Source organism: Vespa crabro, chromosome 1, assembly GCF_910589235.1.
Source record: "Vespa crabro chromosome 1, iyVesCrab1.2, whole genome shotgun sequence".
NCBI classification, from domain to species: Eukaryota; Metazoa; Arthropoda; class Insecta; order Hymenoptera; family Vespidae; genus Vespa; species Vespa crabro.
The window spans coordinates 19,706,780-19,719,734 of NC_060955.1; the positions used below are offsets into that span (position 1 = coordinate 19,706,780).

A 12,955-nucleotide genomic window follows, 5' to 3' on the forward strand; every position below is an offset into this window, starting at 1 on the left:
AAGTGCACACTTACACGAAAATGGTCTACGGGTGAAACGGTTATGAGAATGGTGGAAGTGGTGATAGCGATGGTGGCGATGATGATGGTAGTAGTGCCGGTGATGGTTGTTATGCGCCCTTTGCAGTCATTTACAGAGACCTTGTCCGTGACAACGAATCTCACGCGTAAAACCAACTCTCCCGAAGGAATATGAACTTCTTTATCTTCTCCTCTTCCTCCTCGGTCCCCCCTTACTCTCTCACCCGTTTTGTTTTTATCTCCACGTCATGAATATTTCAAAAGTCAAAAGCGTCTGCTCTTTTTCGGTTTTCTTTCTTTTTGTTTCTGTTTCTTTTTTTTTCTTTTCTTTTTTTCTTTTTTTTTTTATTTATATATATATATTAGGGAAGAACTCGAGACAGGTTGACGAACGATTTGAAATGTGCCGATCCGAAGATCGTTGCCCATAGGAGGATCTCCTTCCAACGCAGAGCTCTTTCGCGTGTCGTGACTCGTAATTTCGGGTCTCTCATGCCGCACCCCAAAACTTCTCTCTCCTTCTCTCCCTCCCTCCGCTCTCTCTCTCTCTCTCTCTCTCTCTCTCTCTCTCTCTCTCTCACGCTTCGTCTTCGATCGGTGTCGTCTAAGGAAAGGCTTCGAAAGACCGATCGCGAGACGAAAGTGTATGCATATAAGAGTATGTATCTCTCTGTCTCTCTCTTGAGCAACAACACAACAGGGCTGCACTCCTCATAAAGCCCTTCTGGCTATGGACGTTCGTGCGTATGCAGAAGAAGCGCTTCGTCGATCCTTTGCTGCGTTAAAAAGGAGAGAGAGAGAGAGAGAGAGAGAGAAACACACATATACAGGCCCGGCCGGTCGGTGGTACGCAGGTATACGGGAATACTGCAAGAGGAGCGAAGACCCGCGGGGCCCGTTAAGGGTGCAGTGCGCCGTGAGGAACGCACCTTGGCCGAAGGAGGAATAAGGAGAAAAAGAGAAGCGCGAAAGAGGAAGAAAAAAGGAGAAGTACACGAAGAAACGCAGGAGGAAGGTGGAACTGCGAAAATGGGTGTAGAAAAAGAGGGAGGGAGAGAGAGAGAGAGAGAGAGAGAGAGAGAGAGAGAGAGAGAGAGAGAGAGAGAGAACGAGAAGGAGGGATCTACAAAGAGGAGAGCGAATGAGGAGAGAAAAGAGGAACGAAGAAAAAGAAGACTAAGAAGTAGAAGAAGAAGAAGAAGAAGAAGAGTTAGTAAAAGGAGGAGAAGGGCCCAGCGCTGCCGGCGCAAAATTCAAAGAACTAGGAGCGAAGTAAACAAAATATTCGTGCTCGTCGGTGTGTACACACGTTCCGTGGCAATGCTGGTGCTGAGCCTCGCGCGTATGCGTGCTGGGCGCATGGAGGAGTATGGGGAAGGCGAGTAGAAGGAGGTGGATGGAAGAGGACTCGGTAGGAAGGCATCCGGTGGCGCCGCGTGCGCCGAAGACGGCTCGAGAGAGAGGTAAAGGGCCGCGCGAAGATGGGCCCTACTGTTGCTGTACCTATGTGTACGTGTATGTGTGCCTGAGCTCGAGCGCACGTTTTTGTGTATCTATGTATGTGTAAGCATGTTTGTGTAGACACAGCACAAGGTTCGACGACGGTAGTGTAGTGGTGATGGAGATGATGGTGGTGGTAATGGCACGCAAAAGGAGGGAGGAACGACACAGAAGTGAGAGGGAAAGGGAGGAGGGGGGGGGTCATGGAATGCGGCCGTGGTCCCGGTATATATGCGTCGCGCGCGAGCTCGTGTCAGGGTATTTGTGTATTTATGTGGAACACTGGAGAACCCCGCGCCGATGAAAAGAGAAGGAAAAGAGATGAAGAGAGCAGAGAAGAAGAGGCTAAGCGCGCGCGGCGCGTTTTTCGAGTGAGCGCGACGAGGACAGACGAGAGAGCCAATGGCCAACCAAGGTGTGCTGCCCTTTTGGTACGAGAGACCGAGTAGGTAGAGCTACTCCTTGAGCATCGGAGTATGCAGCAAAAACACCAGGAACCAAACGACAGCCACCCCACTACCACTGACCGCGTCACTTTTCTGCTGCCTCCTCGGTCTCTCTTTCTTTCTTTCTCCCTCCCTCTCCCTCTTTCTTTCTTTTTCTTATTCTCTATCTTTCTTTCTTTCTCTCCTAAACTTCCTCGAAATTCCACGGTGAAGTTCCATATTCCGCGTAGAGCGCGTTCCATAAAAGAGCAACGCTTCCTTTTAGGATTCTTTCGTTGTCCTGTAATCTATGATGTTTATGTTTACAAATGAAAAATTTGTAAAAAAAATTCATATTCCTCGCCTTCTCCGAGGGGAACGTCCGAGAATCGATCGGAATCAACCGACGATGATCTCGATCGACGTTCCTTTCTTTCTCCTTCTTGGCGTTTACTTGGAACGAGGCGACGCGAACGTGCGACACGTGAGAGAATGTCGTCGATGTGAGGGCAGCAGTTTTGGAAGGGTACGAGGAGGCCAAGGACCGACGAAAGGAGACAGGAAGTGGCAGGAGGAAAATGCTCGTGCTCTTCCAGGAGGATGTCTCCAGGTTACTCCGCGAGTTTCTCTACGAATCTCGAATACCGCCGTGCCTGTTACAGGCCAATTCCAAAGTGTACCACCTTGGTATTCCGTCTACGTGACCATCTACTGTCTATGACCTTACTATACCACGAATCATCGTACCTCTATGTAATCTGAATCTAGAATTACTATCACGTCAATGAAAGATCTTTTTTATAAATAATAAATAATAATATCTATTTTATCAAATGGAAATATTCTGGGGGTAAGGGTAGACATGACGGCTCTTCGATTTCCAACCTACAAATATTCGATGACAAGATTCCGATATTTGCCTCCATGGTACGTCAAACATGGTAGATGGAGAGAGAAAGAAGATAAAAATAAGGACCAGGACACTCTCTCTTCTACAGCCATCCATATATATATATATATATATATATATATATATATATATGCATATATGTATATACACACCTACATGCATATCCAAACTTGCCACTCGTCCCGCTTCTCACGTAAGTACATCGCACGCGCGGAGATCGTGTAAGGAGCAATGGTAGAAGGTGCATGCTCTCTCTTCCACTTCCTAATGTGTTGCCTGAGAAAGAGAGAAAGGAAAGAAGATCGGAGAGAGAGAAAAAGAGAGAGAGAGAGAGAGAGAGAGAGAGAGAGAGAAGAATCTCAGAGATCGCACCGTCTTTTTCTCGTTCACGACAGCAGCAGCATCTCAGACGATCCAGCGGTATCGGTGACCCCCCTCCCTTCGCTTCCCTTTCCACTCTTTCCACCTTTTCTTTAAAGAGTGAGAGAGTGAGAGAAAGAGAGAAAGATGTCGATGCTTTCGGAGCAGGGACTCATTCCGTTTGTGTAGGTGCGCGTACGTGCGAGTACTTTACTCGTGAGTGGGCGCGCGGGTGTACGCGCTCGCGTACGAGTAAGAGAGAAAGACAAGAGAAGAGAAGAGAAAAGAAGAGAAGAGAAGAGAAGAGAAGAGAAGAGAAGAGAAGAAGAAGAAGAAGAAGAAGAAGAAGAAGAAGAAGAGAAGAGAAGAGAAGAGAAGAGAAGAGAAAAGAAAAGAAGGGAAGAGAAGAGAAGAGAAGAGAAGAGAAGAGAAGAGAAGAGAAGAGAAGAGAAGAGAAGAGAAGAGAAGAGAAGTGAAGAGAAGAGAAGAGAAGAGAAGAGAAGAGAAAAGAAGAGCGAGAAAGGAAAGAGAGGGAGGCGTCGCTCCGTGGGAACCAAGGAAAACGTTTGCCGCATACCACTCCTCTCCAACGGGCACTCCCGACCCTTTGCGCGCGCGCGCGCAATACACATACGTACACACGTATACCTATTTACACCCATACATTCATATACATACATTTATATATATATATCTTTTTATATATATATATGTATACATATGTATATGTATATATATATGAAGTGAGAGACATAAAGATACACACAACGAACGCTACCGGTGAACACACGCATACGCGCGCTAGCGCGTTAAAGAGGGACGCGAGACACGACGAACGCGCTATACCACGTGACCACACGCCGTAGCTTCCACAGAGTCGCGCACAAGCTTCTCCTCTCTCATTCTCTCTCTTTCTCTTTCTCTCCTCTTTCTGCTTGCTCCTTCCCCCTCCGGCGCCGTTCCACGCGCCTCCTCTTCCTCCCGCCTCTCTTATCCTTATACGAACGACGCAGTTGCGCCCGCGGTAGGTACGCGCAACTGCGTCGTAGGTTTCTCTTCGTGCGCGCGTACATACAAGCGGAGGAATCATTTCCTCGTTCAAACGCACCGCGCTTCTCATCGATCACGGCCACACCGACCCCTCTTTATCGATATAGATATCGATATCGTTTTCGTTTTCGTTTTCGGTCGAAGATACCGAATAATCATCTTACGCATTCCTTGTTCCTTTTAAAGATGGCTCTAATGCTACGTTTCATCTTGACGTTTTATCTACGTACATTAATTTTTCTTTTTCTCCTTTTCTTTTTTATTCTTTATCCTTAATCGATGTTTTTTTTTTTCTTTAATCGACTCACCAAACTCTCGCGTGACTCTTATTATTATACAACCCCCGGCGCGCATCAATGTCAGCATCCACAGAGAGAAACTTACCTGAAATCAAAGAGAATCTGATGTCAATGGATTGACAATTGAATAATATGATAGATTTAATTTACGTTTGAAAGTAGTTTTATTCTTTTCTTTTTTATCTATCTCTTCATGATTTCGTAAAGGATGTATTGAAATTCGTGATAAAACTTACAAAGGGAATTATTTCGTGGTAAACAAAAGATAAAACAAAAGAAAAAAAAATTAGTCGATATTGGTAAAAAAAAAAAAAAAAAAAAAAAAAAAAAAAAAAAAAAAAAAAAAAAAAAAAAAAATTAACGTTACTGAAAGAAGAAAAGCTTTTTTACTTTCGCGGGAACAAAACGTATCAATTTATTTCGAAAGAGACATTTCGATGCATGAGTTAACAGAACGATGAAGGAAGGCGGTATTCGTGTATGGATACTGTGCACGAATACCGAAATGTATAAATTCGACTGTGTTTCACGATCTAAAAAATTTTCGAACTACACGACCGAATTAAAACACGCGCTGGTGGTTCACAGTTGCCGAGCTCTTTCCATACGAAATTTGATTACGTCGCGAGAAGGACGTCGCTGGTTTCGATTTGGACGATCGTGCCCGAACAGCTTCGACGTGTTAATTAATCACAATCGCGGTCTCGATCGATTTGTTCGTCAATGGCGTCGACGATAACGACGATTTTCGAAAATGAAACTTCATATTTCGAAATTCGAGAAACGTATAAATCATTCGTTATTTAATATGAATCAAATTATTCAGAAAGAGGAAAGAAAAAAAAGAAAAAAAATTTAATTTTTTAATTTAAGAAAAAAAAAAAAGATTTAACCGATTATCGTTGCAAATAATACATAAAATAAAGAAACCATATCAAAAGTTCTCTTTCTATTCATCGATATGATTTTACTTTGAATAGAAATTAATTTGAATGCATTTAACTTCATCGAATGAAATATTTGCGATTTTTAACGGATAAAACGGATATATATTTCCAATAACGTGACACTAACATGAGAATAATCAAAGGAGTACATTTATGGTGTACATGTTAATTGGCTAGTAAGAGAAAGAAAGAAGGAAGGGCGTGAAGCGCGTGAAGAAGAGAAAAGAAGAGTAGAAGAGATATTAAAGATCCAAGTGGGCCGCGGTCCAGATGAAAGAGGCCCAAGGAAGAACGCCGCCTTTCCAGGAATTCTTATGAACTTGGACCCAATCTTGCTTTTCTCTCTCTCTCTCTCTCTCTCTCTCTCTCTCTCTCTCTCTCTCTCTCTCTCTCTCTCTCTCTCTCTTCTTCTCTTTCTCTTGTTCGTTCACGCGCGGTCAGAAATTATGACAAGAGAAACGTACGATCCGATTTTTCGAACCTATCGATTTTGCTTAAGCATACCTATAAACATATATTTCAAAGATCAAGAGAGGTATACGTATACAGGTGTTAGACAAGTATAGAGACGTTAGGAGCGTATTTACGCATCTGCAAATTACCAACGTGATTTGTAATAACAAAATATTCAAAGATAAACGATTCACGGGGCGTCGCTTTGATAAAGAAAGATTAATTTATTAGCGGCGCTTAGAAGTGCACGACGCCGTGCTAAACTATTCTCGTTAAACGTGTGCTTTTAGCGCGACTATAAGTTACGATCTTAAAGACGCCACGAAGGATAAGAAAAGAACGAAAGGAAAAAAAAAAAGGCAAAAGGAAAGACGCCTATCTCAACATCTTGCGGGACGAGTTAAACAACGCGAGACTACTCGCTCGAGCTGAAGCAGAAGCGAGAGCAAAGTAATCACCGCGCAAAATTGGTTGACGAGATAGTCAGATTGACCGTTGGCCACTTGCTTGCTCGATTGTCCAGACACGCCTCCGGCAAAATGAAATTTGATTTTGTCGGGCAATTTCGCGCCCAAATCAACCACCCCTGGTGAACGCTGAGTAAGAAGGGAACGAGACAGTAAGAGTACCCTGTAACCTCGTTAAGGACGGCACTTTCGCGGTATTGGCCTCATTGAACGCTCAGAGCCATCTTTCCAAGTGTCGAGTACGCTCTTAAGAATTCAAAGGGCGGAAGGTACATTGGTATACTAACGTGTTCGTGTGAGAAAGGAAGCGGAGAATAGAAGAGAGAGAGAGAGAGAGAGAGAGAGAGAGAGAGAGAGAGAGAGAGAGAGAGAGAGAGAGAAAGAGAGAGAGAAAGAGAGAGAAAAAGTAAACACGATTAATAATGAAAATCTTTGATCGTTCTCAACGACAAACTACAATATAAAATTAAAACGATGAGTAGTCCAATAAGAATCACGAGGACCTAGAAACCTATGCGGCGTAGAGAACTCGTATGCGAAGCTAACCCTTGTTTCTATAATTTATCGCAGGCATTCTGCCAAATGCGTGGTAAACAGTCTTGAGAGAATTCAGAGGTTTAAATATCGAGATCACGGTATGTACGTGGAACGTACCGAAGTTTTTGCGCAAAGATTTTGAAATGTTGTATCGAATATCAGAACACGAGTCGATTATTCTTAGCCCACGGAAGTCGCCTAATATCACGATAAAGTGCACTTGTAATTTTTTCCTTCAAGTAAATAATTAGATCGCGAAGCAAGTAATTAGATTAAATTATTAAATAATTGTTTCTTCGTATTATTTTAAATCGTTAGATTTCTTTTTTTTGTTTTAATAATTAATAAACAAATGTTCGAACCGAGAATATATATATATATATATATATATATATATATATCGATCGATAAAAAGTAATTTGTCTATAAATAATAGCGACAATATAAATAAAATTGACAATATTGTTAATATGCATACGTTGGATAAACGTAGAAATGAAAAACATAGAAACGAATATTAGAAGATACGGATTAGTAAGGAAATACGATCGGAAAGTAGAATACCGGACGGAGTCGCCATTGATACGCAAGAGAGTGAGTGTGCGCGTTACGCCATAGCCTTAAAACAAACCGAACGTTTTCTCCTCGTCGTTTAACTTATTTCGAGGTAGATAAAACCGGTAAGATAAAGATAAAGACAAAAGTGGAGGGGAGAAGACTGTATGCCCGAGGTCACAACTGGTTAATTAATGCGACGATAAGTTGGATTGGATCGTCGTTGTACTGCGCAGAGGTCGATAGCGTAGAGAATTACATTCACGCTTCTGAGAACGGCCATTTTGCTGCTCACCGCCATTTTCCATTCATTGCAACGATCTTCTTGCTCGACGCTATAATTTTACGAAGCTACACTATACAGAATTAAACATATATTTTAATATTTATTTATTTTCTTTTTTTTTTTTTTTCGAATATTCGATTTTGTTTTCTTTTTTATATCGAGTGTTAAGCGTACGAAGCAGTTTTCAATCGATATAATATACATTTATGATTTGATTATAATTTTGAAAAAAGAAATATATGCGGGATAAGCTGGGTATAATAACTATTAAAAACGCAAATTGTTTTTTTAAAGATTATCTATAATTGGTAAACTGGTATATCATTTAAAGTGGTATTTATATGGAAAAAGAAAAAAAAAGAAATGAATAAATAAATATATATATAAAAATAAATAAAATGAAATTCTTGAAAATAACTAAACTTTACACTATTCGTGGTATTTTCTTAATAACTCGCGCAACTCTCGATATCTCGCATTCGTCAAATGCCCTTAGACCGTCCTTTTTAAAAACACAAATAGTCTTGACATTATTTTCCCCTCTCTTTTTATTGCCACATGCCTTAGAATGTCTCTTTATATTCCACGAGTGGAAGAACGAAGAATCTTACAGAATATTTATATTTATTTACTCGAATCCATCATTCTACAAGATTAGTTCACGTTCAATTAATTTAACTAGTCGCGTAAATAGTTTCGTGATTCTACATATATTAAGTGCAGGTTGCGTTACAAGTTAGAGTCGATTATTCGTTTCTTTGAAACAAAAAGAGAGAGAGAGAGAGAGAGAGAGAGAGAGAGAGAGAGAGAGAGAAAGCTTTTGGTAGAAGCAAGATATCGATGAAATCCAGGAAGTAACCAAGAAGCATAATGTTGGTAGAGTATTTTCGGTCGTGCTTCTTAGAAGCGTATGATTTTCTACCGAATTTATAACACCATAGTTCATTCGTGTTTGTGTGTACGGTACTACCAGGTGGCCGATGATACGAAGCCATTATTAAATAATTTCAAAATATGATCGTAAGCGTTGCATTCCTCGTTAGCTAATCATAAATAATTATAATCAGTAAAGTTTCAGAACGAATTTTTGGTAATAGATATTTAAAAATAACACCGGACTGTCTGTGTATATATAGGTATAAGTATATTTACCTTTAAAATTTATGTACAATGATTACCGATTGAATTTATGGGTATCGTTTTGCATAGCCGAGGAAAGAATCGACGAGTACGTAAAAGGACGAAATAAAAATGCTCGAATATGCAATGGCGCATGTCGCCGGCGGCGATGACCGCCGCAGCCAACAGTCGTCGTCGTCGTCTTCGTCTTCGTCTTCGTCGTCGCTGTACACGGATTTGCATCGGGTACCGGATGTTTACAATCTGCCACTTGACTGCAACCGAGTGCATTGCCCGTTATTCATCCTACAAAATGTATCTTAAGAACTTCTCTTCTAATTCTAATCTTTTCTAATATATTAATTATCATCGAAGATCCAATCAACAAAATCGGAAATCAATGGCAATATTAAAAATTAAACTAATTAATAATTTATTCGTTATAATGGAATGATATTTTTCTTTTCGATCGGAACTAATAACTAAAATCAATCAATAATTACGATAATTACAATCTACTCTCTGTCGGACGTTCGCGCTTTATGCGTACGTAACTAGATCTAGTCTCGGTTACGAATAATGCATGCGCGTGTGTGTGTGTGTGTGTGTGAACATGAATATATGCGTCAGAGAGAGAGAGAGAGAGAGAGAGAGAAGCAAGAGGAGAAAGAGAAGGAAGAGAGTTCAACGAACTCTTGTTTCTGAATCGCAGCACCATAGCGACCCCTAAATCACGATGGCGTTACAGCTATCGGTACTCTATCTTTCTTGGGGTAGAAGAGAGAGAGAGAGAGAGAGAGAGGAGCGGGGGTGGATAACCGTGCGTGCACGCAGTGACGCTTTTTCGTGCGTGCAACGTGTTTATGCGTGAATTTGCGTGCCTGGTACGGGCCACCGTATCCTCCTCCCTCCTCCCCGCTTTCTCCTCGTCCGCGTCGTCATCGTTGTTGTCATCGTCGCGTAGTCACGCACCAAAACAAACTCTGCGTTATCGGGTTCTACGTAAGTATACCCTCCTCGCTATTACACCGTATCTATATCCTTTTTTTTTTTGGTGTTATTTCCTTTTTCGTTCATTTCTTCCGTTAAAGAAAATAATCTTTCTATATATTTTCATTTTGGAGATAAGAAAAGTTTTGTTTGAAATCAATGACATTCGGTAACATGTTATCTACGATCTGTTCTCCCGACGACGACGACGACGACGACGACGACGACGACGACGACGACGACGACGAGAACAACAACGAACGATGTCAGACTCGATGGAAGACGTTGAAGACCGAAGACGAAAAGGGGTGGTTGAGAATCAATTAAACGGCGAGTCACCGGAAGTAAGACATGCACGCTTCCTGGCGCGCATGTCACAACCCATTGTTCCATGACGCGAGACTTCATCTTCTTGACATACAAGCCACCTGCACCTTCGTTGGGTTTCCCTCGGTAGTAGGTGCTGCCTTTCGACAATAACGATAACGATGACGATGACGATGATGACGACGATGACGTCGATGACAACGAGGACAAGAACGACAACGTCGAAGATGACGACGAGGATGATGACGCGTCTCTCGTATAATAACGAAGGGAAAATTCTAATCTCTTGAGAGAAGATTCTAATCTTTTGTTCCGAGGTTTATCAAAAAAAAAAAAAAAATGATTGAAGGGGGAAGGAAGATTCGTACATTGAAAAGAAAAAGAAGAAAAAGATAAAGAACCAGATAAAGAAAAAGAAGAAAAAGAAGAAGGAGAAAACGAAGAAGAATAAGAAAAAATGGAGGATAGAGGAAAAGAAAGGAAGGCTTATTAAGGGTCGGTACACCTGAAGCGTAACGCGTATACCTTATATCTTACCTACGACATGTGGCAGGCGAGTTTTGCTCGCGGATCCGAAATATAATTTTTGACCGCAACAAAACAACTGTCTCGCTTCGCTGACAACGCGCGGTCTTTCACGGGAAAGACGACACTTTACGGCAGCTGCCGTTAAAAAATTTCTCCTTTAGCACAAAACACATTGTTATATTGACGAAGCGCATCATACTTTCTCACTGTTTCTTTCTCTCGGATGATAAAAAAAAAAAAAAAAAAGAAAAAAAAAAATATAAAAAAGAGAAAAAAAGAAAGAAAGAAAACGGAGTAGATTTATTTGTCTTTTTATAACGCGAAATACGCTCTATCGCGGCGATAACGTCTCGTTGGTTTTGCTTCTAATAGTATTATAATGAGGGGTCCCTGGTCGTTTCTCAGGCGGAAATAGAATGGTACCGCGAAAGAGTCAACCCCATTCTTCCTCCTTCTCTCACCCTCTCTCCACCCCTATCCCCCTCCTCACTCTCTCACTCTCACTTTTTTTTCTCTTTCGTCCTACGCGCACGTGGAAAACAATGGAACACGAAAGTCGACGATCGAAACGCGTGCGTTACGAGTCAGCTGCGCGAGGACGATTATAGTAGCCTACGGGAGCCAAATACGTTCCGCCCACTCGACAATGTTGCGCGCTTCGTTTATGCCGCTTTCATGCGCCACCGTTCGCTCGCACCGTCGCTAATGCAATTTCCCTATATATGTGTGACTCTATTTCACCCTTTCTACGTATATGTGAACTTGTTTGTGCACGACAAGTAAGAAGAAGTCGGGACCCATGTGTTCTTACTGATTTATCTTCCTATCTTTCTTTTATTAATTCATTCATTCATTCTTTTATTCATTCATTCATTCATTCATTCATTCATTCATTCATTCATTTACTTATTTATTTAAAACACACGAATACATCATAGTAAAAATGAAGCTCGAAGTTGGTACGATAAATTACTCGAGTTCGTATAAGAAAAATAAAAAAGATATTCGCTTCTGTCTAGTGAAAAATTCTATGCATATGTGAACGTACGACAGAGAATTTACTTATAGAGCGTCTAACAATCATTTTTTATTTTCTTTTCTCTTTTTTTTTTTTTTTTTTTTTTTTTTTTTTTTTTTTTTTTGTTAGACTTTCCTTATCTCGACGAATTTGAATTATTTCTCGGAAATGAACTTTCAAAGAATATGTCGACCGTATGATTTGGTTTAAATGTTATAAAATGTCAACATATCGAGAGGCCCGATAGAGAAAGGGTAATTAAAGGTTTGGTGGAAGTGGTAATAGAATTCGATCTATATTGTTCGGTAGCAATCAAGAGAAAACCAGAATAGAGTTGCCATAGAGAGAGAGAGAGAGAGAGAGAGAGAGAGAGAGAGAGAGAGAGAGAGAGAGAGAGAGAGAGAGAGAGAGAGAGAGAGAGAGAGGAACGATGACCGTTCGATGGCAGATTCCAATATTTTAGACGCAATCGCCGCGTGCTAATTTACTTTCGCAACATCGACTTTTTCGCGGGATTTGCCATCAATCTCCATTACAGCTTCCGACAGCCATCGTTCGCTCTACGGACACACCCCTTTCGCAATTTGCTCATAAGCACGTAATATCGTTACATCCTATTTCTCTTTCTCTTTCTCTTTCTCTTTCTCTTTCTCTTCTAACTCACACGCAAGATTTTAAATATCCCATCAAATATTGGCGAAATCTTTCTTCCTCTTGTATTTTCTAAAGTATCTCAAGGCATCAAATATACAAAACATATGTAAATATTCAATATACTTTTTTACACAGAAAAATAATAAGATAAAAGAAAAATAGAAAACAAAAACAAAAACAAAAACACATTGAATACAGAATGCAAGCGTGTACGATATAGAGATACATCTATCAGAGAAGCATGGTACCCTTTAAAAATAGCTCGGGATGAAAATGAAAATCAATATAAACTCGTGCCAAAGTGGCCGTGCGAGTTTTCTTTTAAGCCCTCGACGAGTCTAAACAGGCTATGCGGGCAGGTATATGCGGAGCTATTATTTCGATGACGACGCTCCTACGAGATCTAACGTTAACGGTGGCCATGCAATTTTTCTTCATCCGTGGGAAGAGTATCGGAGTACAGAGAAAAATAGAAAGAGAAGATGAAAGAAGGCTTAGGATTACAGGAAA

General features: G+C 40.9%; 2 protein-coding genes across 12 annotated transcripts in view; one reads left to right on the top strand and one right to left on the bottom strand.

Moving 5' to 3' along the window:
- Positions 1-12,955, top strand: part of LOC124426695 (serine/threonine-protein phosphatase 4 regulatory subunit 1-like) — a 145,963-nt gene that overhangs the window by 50,415 nt on the left and 82,593 nt on the right. The window lies entirely within an intron of this gene.
- LOC124426781 overlaps positions 2,947-12,955 on the bottom strand; it is a 37,535-nt gene continuing 27,526 nt past the window's right edge. For 3 of the 7 annotated variants that reach the window (XR_006942795.1, XR_006942792.1, XM_046968901.1), the window contains one exon: positions 4,497-4,649. Coding sequence is in view for 2 of the 7 variants with exons in the window: in XM_046968901.1 (XP_046824857.1) it covers positions 4,646-4,649 (4 nt within the window). In the remaining 5 variants the exon portion in view is untranslated. Of the gene's footprint in view, positions 3,132-4,496; positions 4,650-8,930; positions 9,204-12,955 lie in introns of those variants that run through there. The other 4 variants (XR_006942796.1, XR_006942797.1, XR_006942794.1 and 1 more) reach the window with 2 other exon arrangements.